We start from the raw sequence: 14,997 nt of genomic DNA on the forward strand, positions 1-14,997 counted from the left end.
TTAAGAAATTGTGCCTTAAAATCTTTTGCCCACCCTGAAGAATTAAATAAAATCATCAAACTTGGTAAAACAAAGCCCTTACTGTGTACCACACTCATTTTCATTTTAAAGTTTAGCTCTGAAGTCTTGCGTAGCAACCAGCAGGGTGAACAGACTGAGTCCACTGAACCATTATGAGCTTCCCAGAAGAGTCAAAAATTCTGGGGCCAGGATTAATCCTCCCAGTTTGTCCTACTTCAGGAATTTGGTACCCTTGTTAGTGGGTCTTACTTCTTTTTTCTTTTGGATTTCCATACTAATTCCTATCATGAAGGTTCAAGGAAAAGGTTCAAGTCCAGCTGCGTTCTTCTCCCCATTACAGTGTGAGCCTGCCCAGTGGCACATATATTTCCATAACTAATCCACACAAGAACTACAACACATCTAAACATCTGAGTTGAAAACCATAAACCAAACACATAGAAAGGGGCTAAATTCTTCCCTACTCTAGTCAAGCTGAATAATCTCATTTTTCCCCCTCTAAAGGGCAATTTCCACTTTCATGTTACTGCTGCCAACTCCAAATACTGCACACAGCTGACAAGGTTCTGGAAGAGATCCACTTCATCTCACGAACAGAGGGATGCCGAACTGCGGAGACGGGGCATTTCTGTCCCTAGATAACAGACAGCCTGATATGAAAGGTTCTTTGCTTAAGGCACAAATGTACCTGTCTGTGACTTTTTAAATGGCACATTTTAGTGACATGCAGCACCATCTTTTATGAGAGTGTGGCGAAAGGCCTTGTTATGACTCCCCATGGGGACAGTGGCAGCACATTAACACGGGAAGAGGCAGTTTGAAGCAGGCAAGCAGGGGGTGAACCTCGTTATGTTGGGAGTTTAAAACAGTGAAGGCAACCTTCTGATTTCTGCACCACCAAACCTCAGGGATGGGTCACGAGCTTATGAAATTGCGGGGGTGGAGGCGGGGGGTTGCTAGGTGGAGGTAGAAAACTCTGGTTCCCATTTTGCCTCTATCTGATTCTTGTGCCATCTCAGGAAAACTCCTTTGCTCAGTTTCCTGCAGTTTCATCCTATTTTTCTCTTTACCCCTAGCACCTTTGAGGAATAAACTGATTGAGTTAAAACACTTGGAGGAAGGCATCCACAAGAACAGGCAGTAAAAGGCCTACTTGAGGCCTTGCACATTTTGACAGGTGATCTCCCCTGAGGGTTTACAGAGACCCACCTTAGAGAGTGCTGGGGGCAGGGCTCCTCCATCTTTTCCTTCTCTCTCCCCATGGCAAACTCCCCTCTAGACCAACCCAACCCAACCGTCAACTCCTTTGAGAGTCGCTTCACCCACCCACCGTCTACGTCTCCAAGCCCTCCACACACGTCCTCCTGAAACCTTGTCACACTGTTCGGGGTGTTAGGTGTCTGTCTTCTGTCAGAGGCAGCTTTTGTCAGCTTTGCGTGCGCCACTCTCCAAGGCCTAGCATGTGACAATTGCTAAAATAATTATTACTGAATGAGTGAATATAATATATTCTTCAGAGTGCAAACATAGGAAGGGAATCTTGTTTTTAAAAGTGAGGACAAACAGGCCCTGACCGGATAGCTCAGTTGGTTAGGGCATCGTTCCCACAGGCAGAGGTTGTGGGTTTGATCCCTGGTCGGGGCACATACAAGAATCAACCAGTGAATCCATGGATCGGTGGAACAGCAAATGTTTTTTTTTCTTTTTCCTCACACCCCACCCCTTGACAAACGCAGCTCCATGAGAGTAAAGTCTGGGATGTCCGTTTAGTCCCATATCCACGTTGCCTATCAGTAGGCATAGCAGAACCTCAATATGGGAAAGAAAAGGTAACTGTGGAAGGAGTGAATGGTAAATATTTACACGTGCTCTGAATCTGAAACCTATCAGTTATGCTCCCACACAGTACTGCTATGCCTCCGCAGATTACACCGTGCTGGGGTATACACTGTCTAGTCATGCAATGCTAGAGTTGTTGCAGCAGGTTCAAGAGACACAACAGCAGACTGCTTAGAGTCAAAGAACGTTAGTCTGGAAAGGGGCTTACAGAGCATTACTTTACAGGTAAGGAAGCTGAGGGCCAAAGCGAGGTTTGCACAGGCCCCAGAAAACCGGTGGTAAAGCTGGAACTGCAATCTCGGTCTTCCGTTCCTAATCCAGGGTTCATATCTCTATTCGTGCAATGCCACGAGTGTGCTGCGCTCTATCTGGTCATTCATTAAACACACTCGGTGACAATGATTTAACCCAGGCAAAGGGAAACTATATAACAGCAAGGCCTGAATGTCCCCCAAAGCAGGGGAATGGAACAATCCCTTCAGTATTCTGTTGGGAGACTCAGTTTTGAGCATCCGTCCACTATCATGGCTAACCAATAAGCTGATGCACACATATCAAATTTTCTCTTAGATGACCTCTTATGAAGAAGTAGAAGAATATAGTTTAATGAACACTGACTACTTCATTTTTGCTTTCTTTCCATCGTGCCAGTGAATTGAATCCGAAGATATTCCCTAACAAATTCAGCTGCATTTGTGCATTACGAAAATCACAGATAAAGCACTTGACCAAAAAAAGGTGATAAAAGCGTGAATGCAACACTATCCATGATCTTATTTAAGCAGTCTTTTCTACTTTTTAAAGTCTTCCTATACCCGAGTCGATGTATGTGAGAAACAAGTCTTGAAGCATTTGTGAGTATGCAGATTCCGTCACATGGTGACCCACATCAACCCAGCTGCTCTTCCCATCTAAACTGTCCACATTTCCTCAAGGGCCATGGTTTAGAAACCTTCGTGGAATTCTAGTGAGGCTACAAGTAGCACACTGAGACAAAACCCACTCTAAATATAGCTATGAAGAGTAAAGACACTAAATCATGTCAAATACATACCCATTATCCTCCCCCAGATCAGATGATACCCCCTTTGGCAACGTATGATATGAATATGCTGGAACAAGGTGGTTTTTTTCCTTTCTAAACAACCATATACAATTATACATCCAAATGAGTACGGCTGTGCTCTTAAAAGTAATCACCTTGGGAGGTTATATAGGTATTCCAGCCAGGCGACCACCACAGAATTTTTCTGAACTCTCTCTTTGAGAACACAGGGTCTCCAGATTTGTGGAACATGTTAATAATGCAGATTTCTAGTGATACGAACTTAATTGGTCTTGGATGGAGTCTGGAAAGCTGTATTTTTAAGAAGCACTCTAGGTTAACTTTTATATAGGTCATCTGTGAGAAACAGCACTTTAGAATAGTTGGCTCACAAGCCTTGCAAGGATATCAAAATTACGACTTTAAACTCTGTGGACACACATGTATACGTAACTGGAGATTTTAGTTTTTAAATCCCGGGAAACAAAAAAAGTAGCTAAAGGTGAGATTGGGTGAATAGGGAGAATGTGGCATGGGGGTCATGCTGTTTTTGGTCAAAAAGTGTTGAACACTCAGCATAGTATGGGCAAGTACGTTTGTAGACCCACCATGAAATGGGCAAATGCCTTGAAAGAATCTTATAAAAAATTTCACTGACACTGAAAGCAGCCTCTCACAACAACACCAGTTGGTACACTGATACAGATGGGTTCCTAGAACACTCACCTGGAAGGGGCGCACCCTCCAGAAGGTAATTACACTTTTGGGGTTCCCCCTCCTATTGCTACAGATATACATAAAAACATCTACTTACAAAACACCTACCTCCATGAAAGAGATTCCTAAGCTCCATACATCAGAATGGATTCCATACTGCTCCCCTGAAATTCTTTCAGGCTGTAAGAAAACAGAAGGGAGCTCGTGAGTGGATGTGAGCTACCCCAGGAATGACACTCGCTGGCATGGCCCAGCTACGGCATAAAGTGCTGTACTGCAACATCCGCACGGCACTTTATGGAGGACGAAGTAATTTTATATGACGTGTGTTATGTAGATAAAATATAGAAATTATATGGATTATAAATAATTCCAACCTCACTGAATCCTCACAAAGTTCCTTTGAGGAAAACCTTATCTTTATTCTACAGGTGAAGAAAATGCAGGTTCAGATTAGTGAAGACACTGAGACAAAGTCCTAGGCTGGGGAATGACTTAAGACTTGAATCCAGGTCCTCTCACTCTAGATGTTGGGGTCTTAGTTGTGCAGTGACAAATTACACAGCATTATATGTTATCACTTATTTGCATTTTGAGAGATGGGTGTGGATCGCTAGAAATTCTTTCACTTTAAATTTTAAAAATCTTTTTATTTGGAAATACTTTAACATTTTAGGAACATTGAAAGATTAAGATGAGCACAAAGATCACTCAAATTTCCTCTGCCCAGATTCACCTGTTTTAACATTTTATTCCATGTACTAGGGTGTCTGTTGACATGAATGAACAGTTCGAAAAGTCCGTTTGGGACTGGAGGTCCTCCGTTCAAGATGTGTAGCAAATACCTGGGCTAGAAAATTGGTACCTGCGCAGTCTTGACTTCAACAGAATGATTTATCCTGAAGTGGGTGCCTCCTGCCTGTTCTCTCCGGCTCTCCAGGATTTGGCTCAGTGGAGTATTTCACAGTGGTCTTTTGAATGACCACAGGAACAATGAGTAAGTCTCGTGGAGGTGGAATGGTTGCTTACAGTTACAGAGCTAAGCGGAGCAGGGCTGGGATCATAACCCACATCTCTTGGACCCCTCAGGGCAGCATTATATTCTCTGTGCCGTCCCTGGAGTTTCTGGCAGCCACCATAGTCTGCACCCTTCAGGCGATCTTATGCAAGTCCTTTAAAAGGAACGGGGTCGGGGTCAGCACGCTCCACTGGAGATGGAGGAAGTGGGCGTCCCTGTTCACAAGCAGAAGCTACACCGGGGGCATGGAAGATGTGGGTCAGACTTTCTCAGGTGAGTTGGTGCAGTCCTGCATTTTGGGGGGTTGGCTTAGTGGGGACCCAAAACTTTGTAACTGCCTCCCCACTCCCACCTACCAGGCTACCTCCATGTACTTACTGACTTCTCCTGGGACCACTTTCCATAAAATTACATAAAACCCTGCCCTGAGGTAGAAGATGGATTGTCTTATTTTCCTTCCTTTATTTATTTCTTTAATTTGTAAAACCCCTTTCCTACCAAGAATAATTCTTCCCAAGGGCCATGGATCATGTGACCATTTCTCTCAGCTGCTAATAGACATGGTCATTCCAGTCCCCCACCACTTTCTCCTTTGTGTTCTAATCCCCCACACTCATCATCTCTCAAGTTTCCTGTTCATGTACGAATGCACCCACTATCCAATTCTTGCTAGTTCAGTAGATTCTAGGATGTATTCATAAGGAACTAGGCAGCTAGTTAAAGGAGTAACACCATCTTCATCACCGATATTAAGAATATCACTGTGCATTTATTGAAGACTTTCCATGTGCTAGGCATCAGTTTAACAGCTTTTCATGCATGTCTTACTTCAAATTCATAAATATGTAGATTGGTGCTATTATCATCCCCATTTAACAGATGAGAAAAATGGGGCACAGAGAGGTTTAATTCATGGCCTTTATATAAGGAGGGCAATAGTTATCACTTAATTGCCACCTAGTACGACATGTACCCAACTCTGAGCTAGATACTTTGCATACTCTACACTTCAGAAAAATCTTGCGAAGTTACTTACACTGCTCTCCCTTTACAGATACAAACACTGAGGCTGAGTGAATGAACTGACTAGCCGGGTGCACAGCTGTGGGCTGGCATGCAGTGCACTGTGCAGGAACAGAGCCAGGCCTCACACCCTGGTATGTCTGCTTGCGGTAGCAGGGTTCTTTCCAGGGTGGCGAACCGCCCCGGAGCTGGCTGTCAGAAAAGCCACATGCTGGTGTGGATCTGGTCGGTATTTCTCAAAATGCAGTCTTCAGACTAGCCACCACGGAACTGCCTGAGGTGCTTATTACAAATGAACCTCCAGAATCAGAGTCTCTGGCGGGGCTCTGGGGATCTTCATTTTAAAAAATAATTTCGCTGGGTGATTCTTGGGTACACTCAGCTCTAGTCACTAAATATTTTCATGTTCCCTGCAGAGGCAATGACCTACCTTCCTCTTTTCTGCTTAGTGGATGTTTCTCCTATGGGCCCTAGTCACGGGCCACCTTTCTTTGGTGAAAACTTCCTCTACTCCTCAGGGAGCATGACAAATTCCTGCTGCTGAACTTCATTAAAAAGTTGTTTGTAACTTTAATGTTAATTTATTGTACTGTGTTGTAACCATCCATTTGCTAGTGTGTTTCTCTTACTCGGCAAGGAGAGTGTCTTATTCATCTCACAGCTGGTTTCATGCCCGGCACATGGCTGGTGCATGACCAATGTGTGCTGACTGAAGACATGCATACATGCTTACTGCACATTTGGTTTTGAGTATGAACTAGTTACTACTGGATGTTCCCTGGAGTGCTCTGCTAATGTAACTCCCCTCATATTGCCATTCATGTCCATCAAGAACTTCTGGCAAACATGACAGTCCTAAAGTCCTCTAGAATTCTTAAAGAAATGGCCAAATGTGGCCTTTCTCCTGGTCTCTTCTTCCTTGCCTCTCCTTCCTTCATTCCACTCTCTGACAGTTTTCAGTATATAGTACTTCAGGCAGAGTACAGACAACAAATAAAAGTGGAACCCACACACAAAATAATTTTATATTACTGTTGGCAGGACCAACAGTAATATTAAACACATTCATAAGATTTGCTCACAGAACAGCCAAACAAGTGCAATCTGTTAGCTGAAAATAAAGCATACGCAGAAAAATTACATTAAAAAAGAAAAAAGTTGATAATGGTCACAGATATCAGGTGGCAAATAAGAGAACTAGCTAAAGGACACGATTCTGACAACCTGTCAGTAGAGACATCACTCTTACAAGTAGCTAACAAACCAAGATTACTGTTGTGATGTGGTGGTACTGAAGCACAAGCGCACAGCAAAGCCAGCTCTTCAGGTCTGCCCTAAAGATTCACACAGGGGAAGGGACTGGGCAATGAGCTCAGGACCCTGAATCTGACACAGCCGCAAGTTAGGCTCCAGTACATTCTAGATTTATGAAGCCAGGAGTTGGTGGCCCGAGGCTGGAAAATTCAAAGCTGCCTTCACACCTGAGGCCAAGGTGGCTTTGCCTGTCTCTCCCCTTTAAAGCAAAACAGGTACAACACTGGTGGTAGAAGATCTCTGATGGACACTTCGCAGTGAGCAAGCTAAAGCTGGGTCACTTTCTGACATGGAAAGCTGAACAATAGGGAAAACACAACTCTCATCTGAAGGGCCTCGCACTGAAGGTTAAGTGTCCAGGGGACCAAACCCTGGTCTGTTCTTACCAATAACAGTAAGGAGTGGTGATGAGTAAAAAGCAGAGTTTATGGAGGGTCTTCAAAGGGCGGCGGCTCCAAGCGGGCAGGCATACTCACTCCTTACAACCACCCTCTGTGACCTGGCGTTTGTCCCAACCCATATTTGGTTAATTCATTCCACAACTGTCTCTGTTTACAGCACGATGCCCTAGAGTTCACTTGCCCAAAGCAGGAAAATACCAAGGCACATCCCTTCTCTCTTCTGATATAGGAATTTGTTTTGTTAAGCTACTCAGAAAATTATGACAGCATACAGCCTAAAATATTTTAGGCTTGTATGAAATCAAAATATGTTATCAGACTGTGGGGAGTTTTTTTTAGGCTGAAAAGATCCCTGAGTGGGTAGCAGGGCACACTGGCCAAGCAAGGTTCTGACGTCAGACTGCTGTAACCCGGTCTGTCTTTCAGCTCACTAATCCTCTCTTCTGCTCTATCCAGTGTGCTACCAAACAGTGAGTTTTAAATTTTAATCTAGTGGTTGTACTACATAGCTTGCAATTTGGGGCCTGAAGTCTGCATGCAGCTGTCTCTGCTGTCTGCTGCCCCTGCTGGTTCTTTGTCAAGTTGCTTCGCTCCCTAGTGTGCCTGGTTTTCTTCAACTAATTGCTAGAGTTTGCTCTTGAAAAAAATGTTGGAGAGGTTCTCTGAGGCCTAAGATGGGCACACCCTCCTGAAACCAAGTTCTAAGCATGATGCAAGCTCCTTTTGCAACTCAGGCCACGTATACAAATACCCAGGGTGCAAATCTGTGCTAGATAGTCTACGGCTTCAGCTTTTCCCCCTTTCCCTTTTTAACCTGCTTTTCTACTTCCAAGAAGCCTTCTTTTCCATTTGCTGGGACTGGGACAGGAGAGGCAACTTTAGCTCTGGTTTGCTCTCGTGCTGAGTACAAGTCCTTCAGGCTTTCAGCCTGATATGGGAAAGACCCTCTGCAATAGGGCGCAGCTGTGGCACAGGAACATGCCCTCGGGAGTACGGAGCTTTGGTGCGACAATATTCTGCTTCCTCCTCAGTTGCAGGACTCCATCTGAAAATTGTCCTGAGACTCCCCATCATCTTTTTAGCTCTTCAGTACATTTGAGATCATTTAAAAATTATTTCAAATAGCATTTTCAGTGGAAGAGTTGGTCCAAATAGCCTAATCTCTAATACAAGAAACTAGAAGCTGGTGTCCTAATGAAATCTTGACTCTCAGTACTTGCCAACTCAGACCCTGGACTGGTTCAGGTGACTCCACCTCTGGTTTCCTCATCTGCAAAACAATGGTCATAATAACATGTATTCCTCATGGGTCTGCGTGAAGATTATATGGGTCCATGTCATGTGCTGGATTCAGTACATGTCGCATGGGAAACTCAGTAAATGTGAGCCTCCTCCAACAACCACCACGGCCATTACCATCACTGCACATGCACAGCCAGTCGAGCTGGGTTATGTATTGTGCACAGGAGGTCTTATTCGGGTAAAGATAATTTCTAAGGATAGAAAAAGCCTGGGTAGAAAAAATTGTTCAGGAGATTAAGAAAAGTCATTTAGATTGACTTTCTGATCCTAAGAAACACATATTTAGGTAATATTTTTTTTCAAATCTTCAGTTATTCATAAAAATGTCAAACTTTTATATGTGATTTAAAAATTACAATAGGCAAATCACAGTGACTGAAGAGTAGGTTACAATTTCAGGGACTTCTATCTTTAAAATAGAGTAACCTTTTTAGTAATTAGAACTTATGAGAAATGGTTTAATTTAATAAAAGCCCCCAAAGCCTTCTGGATCTCTTTTATAATTCTTCTGAATGAAGTCTTTTCAAAATGGAGTTGGAAACTCTTTATTCTTTGAACTGAAACGTCTGTAGAAGCCAGCCGGCCGCCTCTAAGGGGTGACGTGTCCTTGAAGGCTCCACTTCACCCTCTGGGTCTCGTCCCCTTACCAGTCAATGACTTTCCAAGTCTCCTACGTGGTCACTGCTTAATGTGCCTATAAGTTGTTATTATGATTATTTTTTAATGCTTCAGGATCTTAGAAGAGCCTCTCTGTCATTTTTCTAATTATCATTTTTTTTATATCTTACACTTCAGGTTATAGGAGAATGAAGTAATCTGTACAGGCCGGACTATTCCTTTGGTTTCTTTTCTTTTTAAATATTTTATTTATTTTTAAAGAGGAGAAGGGAAGGAGAAAGACGAGGAAAGAAACATCAATGATCAATGTGTGATTGCCTCTCAGGGACCCCTCACCAGGGACCTGGCCTGCACCCAGGCATGTGCCCTGTCTGGCAATTCGTTTATTTTGTTTTCAGTATTTGGGCACCCTAGCTATCTGTAGCTGAGTAATTTGGGGATCTTCCATACTCTATAAAGAAAGGAAGGTACTTAATATGGAAAAAATAGTTTGCTTACAATTAGTGAGAGTCATATTTGAAATGCAATATTTATGAATTCATTCATTTAGCACTGTATGAGGGACTGGATACAGAGAATGGGCAGAATAAATCCTGCCCCTGAGAAGATCATACTTTAGATGTGGAGCAACACAGACTACTTAGGTAGATAGTGAGAGGCACGGCAGTAAAGAGGTTAGTCTCTGAAGTCTGATGGGTAAGTCACTTAATTTTTCTAGCCTTTGATTTCATCATCTATAAAATGAGAATATTACCTACCTCATAGGGCTGTTGTAAGGATTTAAAAAGTTAATATATGTAAGAGCAACTGGTGCACAGTGTAAATTGCTGCTATTATTTTGCTATTATCAGCACTGTGCAGAAGTATGCATAAATATAAAGTGAGGGCAATGGGTGTAGAACAAAGGCATTACATCAGATGACCTCTAATTGCGTATTTTCACAGTTTGTTATTTGTCCTCTGCCCTACTCTTCGCCCCACCCCTGACACATAACCTTCTACCTCTGAGTTGCTGATCATCCTTCTGCAGGATCCCTCTAGTGCCATTTTCACATACTGCTTGAATCATCAAATTCATAGCTTGTACGCCTTTTCACTCTCTGAAAGCACTTTGGGCACAACTTAAACTTTCCTTACATCATACATAATATGGCCATGTATAATACCAAGTTCCTACTTTGCACACGTCTTATGTGGGCTGCAGGGTGGTCCCACTGCGCCTAATATCAGAGAAGGCGCTTAGCGTGGGCTGGCTGACTGCAGGTGCTCAGTGTCGGACACCGCCCTCACTGGCACAGGTCAGAGGTTCACACATTTCTTCTGGAAAGGACCAGATGCTAAATATTTGTCACTTTGTGGGCCATGTGGGCCATGCAACTGTCACAACTCTTCCACTGCGCCACTGGTGGGCTAAGGCTGCCACAGGCAATCTGCAAACAAGTGGATATGACCGTGTCCCCCAAAAACTTGGTTTTTAATTTAATTTTTTTATTTTGAAATACTGATTAACAAGAAGTAAAAATATATATGTTAAAAATACATTAATATATGTTACATTTATACATATGCAGTATACAGGGAGATTTTGTGTATGCTTCACCCAGTTCCCCCTGATGGTAGTATTGTAATATAATATCACAACCAGGAAACTGATGCTGGTGCAATTTACAGAGTTTATTCGGATTTCCCTGGTTTTACACGTACCTGTTTGTGTTTGTTTAGGCAGTACTGTGTGATTTTTTAGATTAATTTTGAGAGAGAGACAAAGGGTGAAAAACATCTTGCTGTTCTTATTTGTGCATTCATTGGTTGATTCTTGTATGTGCTTCGATGGGTGATTAAACATGCAATATTGGTGTTATCAGGATGATGCCCTAACCAACCGAGCTACCCAGCAAGGGCAAGTACTGTATTAAAACTTTCTTTACAAAAAGTGAGCAGTAAGCTGAATTTGGCCTGAGAACTACAGGCAGTTCATGGACACTTGGAAGAGACTGTCATGCATAACTCAAAGGTATAAACTAGACCAGCGAAAATGGGAACCAACTGTGGTTTAAAAAAAAAAAGCCCTTCTCCCTCATGAGACTGTCAGCAGACAGAAGGCAGGGATACATACCCATAACAGAAGAATAAATATTATTTGTACCTTCCCCCATTCTCAACTGCTGATCTCACACCAGTTAGGAAAGTTATGTGGCCAACTGGAACCTTCTGAATTGCGTGAGGCTCACTATCAGGCTATTACCCTTCGCCTCCTAGGTATCTTAAGCTTTCTATAGCTTGCACTAAAAAGATGATGACTAGAATTCACTCACCCAAGAAGCGAAGCGAAGCAATTTTAGCTTTGCCAGACTGAGCTAACGTTTCATAATTTTAATCCTCACATTTCAATTAACAGATGGACGCATCACATTCATCCATAAACAAAAATGAAAAAGTAATTTCTTTAATGTACACCTGGGAAAGACAATTGTGATCTGAATTTGTACATTCAAATGTAATGCAATTTAATTACTAGAGCAATTTAAAACTACTAAGAACATGATGGGCATTTGAGAAGTTATTTCATTTATAGTTTTTTTTTTTAAGATCACAGTGTTCCAAATTCTTTCAAAGACTGAAATTGTGGCATTTGCGGGGTTTTGTTCGTTATGAAGGTAGCTCACCAATCTCTGCTAACCTGGTAGGGCCAGAAAAGTGATTAGGTTTTATAAAACACATAGATGACTTCAGAGGTTAATATATATATTTTTCACATTATCTAGGAAAATGATAAAGAATATGTTTTTTTAAAAATTGATGTAAGACACAAATTAACTACTCTGGTACCTCAATTTAAAGAAAATGCTCAGCACCATTCAAGAATAGGATCCAGGGTTCCATCCATATTAAGATCTTTTTATCAAGATAATATATGAACAAAGGTTGCTGAGAACAAAATCCTGGGTTCCATCTGTACTAACACTGTTTATGATATATATGGAAGAACTACTGGAAATGAAATAGGCTATCTGAATAAAATATAAAACCATTAATTAATTTTTTTATTATTCCTTAATTTTAAAAAACCCTTAAGATGTTAAAACTTTGCTCCAAAAATGATACCAGATAAACTTCCTGCTTGTCTCTCCCTGACCCTCAATTCCTGATGTGACTGTGGAAATCAATGAACAAAAACTTTTTTATGAACACAAATAACTTCCTTTCTTAAAAGGTATGAAAAAGGTCAAAGCCAAGTCCACGTTGGTCACTGAAACAGTTCCATACTTCTACTTTTTATTCTTGGCAAATTTGCGTCAGTGGAACTAACTAAGTTATCCTGTAGTAGGCAGGAATTCAACAAATACACAGACTATAGATGTGTAAGTCCTAAAGAGAACTGACTGCTAAACCATTATAGTCAGAGATCCATAAGTAAGAGCTGGTCCCATCAATAATTTAATGTTGATCTGGTGACAAAGCATGTTTGCACTCCTGGAAAAAACAACCAATCTTATTGACTGACAATTTGGTATACTTGAGGGTTAATTAAATAAGCAATGTGGCAAAGTAGCCAATATGCTGTAAGGTGCAATTTTCCTGTTGGATTAAACTTCAAAACTCAGCGATTTCACACTTGAGCCAACCATTTAAGTCAACAAAGTCGGATAAGTTTGTAGCTCCTGTATAAATCCTAATGTCTCTCAGAAAGGTTTAAAAAGCGAATCATGACTGAATTGACTTTGTAATTTATGATCAACAAGGCTAAGGCTGTGGAATTAATTCAAGAATTATACATTAACAAGTACATAAAGATGTTGGTTTTAAATGTTATTTTTGCATAAGTTTACTTACTGCCATATAAGCATTTGTTCCAACATACGTCTTGGCTATAGAATTCACCAGCTACGAGACAAAACAGTCTGTTAGAACAATATAAAGATAATGTGGAAATAAAATGGGCAATTATTCCTCATTTAACCTACAATCATCATTTCTATAAATCAACTAAAAATTGTGTAAAAGGGAACAAATTTATCTGCAAAGGCATTAAAAATGGTTAAATCTCCCTTTCCTTTTGAATGTGATTTCCAATTTAAACAAGCACAGCGTTACAGTTTACAGCAGATAACCTTAAACAAACCACTTAAGCAGGATGCTTATCGCTTTAGTACCCCAAGCCCGCCTGGTATATAAAAAGTCAATTTGAAGTAGAATTTGAACACACTCATGTTTTAGTCAAATGGCTCACAATGTGAAGGCAGCCCCACGCATTACTAGAATGAGACGAACACTAAATACGCTGGAGGGATAACAGACTTTGACAACTCATAATACAACGATGACCTTCGCTTTGGTCTTCGTGTTTGGATGGGAGTAAAGGTGGCTGCAATTCAAATCAACATCACAGCACGCTCATGGGTCACTATCACCGGGGTTCTCGGGGGAGGCCCAAAATGGAAATTAATTAAAATTTGTGCTGCACATTGTAATGGCCCTCCACCATTGTTGCTCCCAATATTAATTTTTACTGTGGGCCAGTTGGGCTCCCCAGGCACCGCTCCCACTCTGCCCTCCCCTTTGTCTGGCCAAAACGCTTTCATATCAAAGCTGCATATCAATGAAGTTTGCTATTCGTAAGTAGTAATTACAATATCAGCGGTTTTTACTGTCATTAAACAATGAACAATCATATTCTGATGAAGGAAACTCGCTTGGAGATTAAAAATGAGTAACACACTCCCAGCCGAGGAGAAGATGCAGAGTTCTGTTTGTCTGGCAGCTAGGTGATTTTTCAATCCAGAGAGTAGATTGAAAATAAAAAGTGGATGTCATGGAGAGGAGAGCAGATGGGGAGGAAAAAGAGACCTACCTGAGTGCTAACTCCGAAATCACACAGCTTGACCTGTCCTCTTGTGTTAACCAGCATATTGGAGGGCTTCACATCTAAAAAGGGATGAGAAAAGTCCACATAACTAATTCCACACTGACAGTGCTTGTTCTAAAATAAAGCACACCCACACCATGTTATATTGCAGCAATGACATCCTATGTTCAACTTGGAGTTCTAGTAACAAATTTAATGCTAAGCATTTTATCTGGAGGCAAATAAATGTAAGCTCCTAACTCCTCTACTTCCAACTATTTCAGGTTTCCATAGAAGCAAGGGTTTATTTCAAATGAAAGTCAAAAATCTTGGCTTCCAACAACAGTAAATACACCCATCATCTTATTCCCCGCCTCTTAGGAAAAGTAGGTAGAAAAGAAAATGTAATCTTGCAAAGAATTTGCACAAAAGGGCTTGTTTTGCTCCTGGTATGAAACTACTACTCCCCTTTAATGAACTGTAAGACCAAAGGGAAGCCAACAAGGAAAAAAGGCATCCGTATGTTGCTGGTAACAAGTCATAGCTGAACAAAACAATGAAAAAAATAAATGCAGTATTGCTTTTTCCTGGTTTTATGTGACAAATGCTTCTCCAGATGACACTTGGAAATTGATCTAAGAGATGTGTGTGCGCGCACACCTAAAAGTCTTTGTTTCGTTTATCCTTTTCTTCCCCTACCTCGTTTTTGACTGCTGTTACAGTTAACAAAAGAATTGACATAGCTTTTGCCAAGGCAGTCAGTTGCTAAATAATGACACAAAGGGTTTCTGTGAAGCATCGTTAGTGACAACAATGAGCCCTTTCAGGAACTCAGGGAGCCCACAAAAACCAT

At 41.5% G+C, this 14,997-nt stretch overlaps 1 protein-coding gene across 5 annotated transcripts in view; it reads right to left on the reverse strand.

Moving 5' to 3' along the window:
• The window catches only part of MAP2K5 (mitogen-activated protein kinase kinase 5), a 256,131-nt gene that overhangs the window by 90,436 nt on the left and 150,698 nt on the right, over positions 1-14,997 (reverse strand). For all 5 annotated transcript variants that reach the window (XM_053670162.1, XM_037155695.2, XM_037155694.2 and 2 more), the window contains exons 14-16: positions 14,151-14,224; positions 13,133-13,183; positions 3,731-3,802 (exon numbers count right to left, since the gene is read on the reverse strand). In XM_053670162.1, coding sequence (XP_053526137.1) covers positions 3,731-3,802; positions 13,133-13,183; positions 14,151-14,224 — 197 coding nt within the window. The remainder of the gene's footprint in view (positions 1-3,730; positions 3,803-13,132; positions 13,184-14,150; positions 14,225-14,997) is intronic.

The sequence above is a fragment of the Artibeus jamaicensis genome, unplaced genomic scaffold (genome assembly GCF_021234435.1).
Source record: "Artibeus jamaicensis isolate MK-2021 breed Jamaican fruit bat unplaced genomic scaffold, CSHL_Jam_final contig_548, whole genome shotgun sequence".
NCBI lineage: Eukaryota > Metazoa > Chordata > Mammalia > Chiroptera > Phyllostomidae > Artibeus > Artibeus jamaicensis.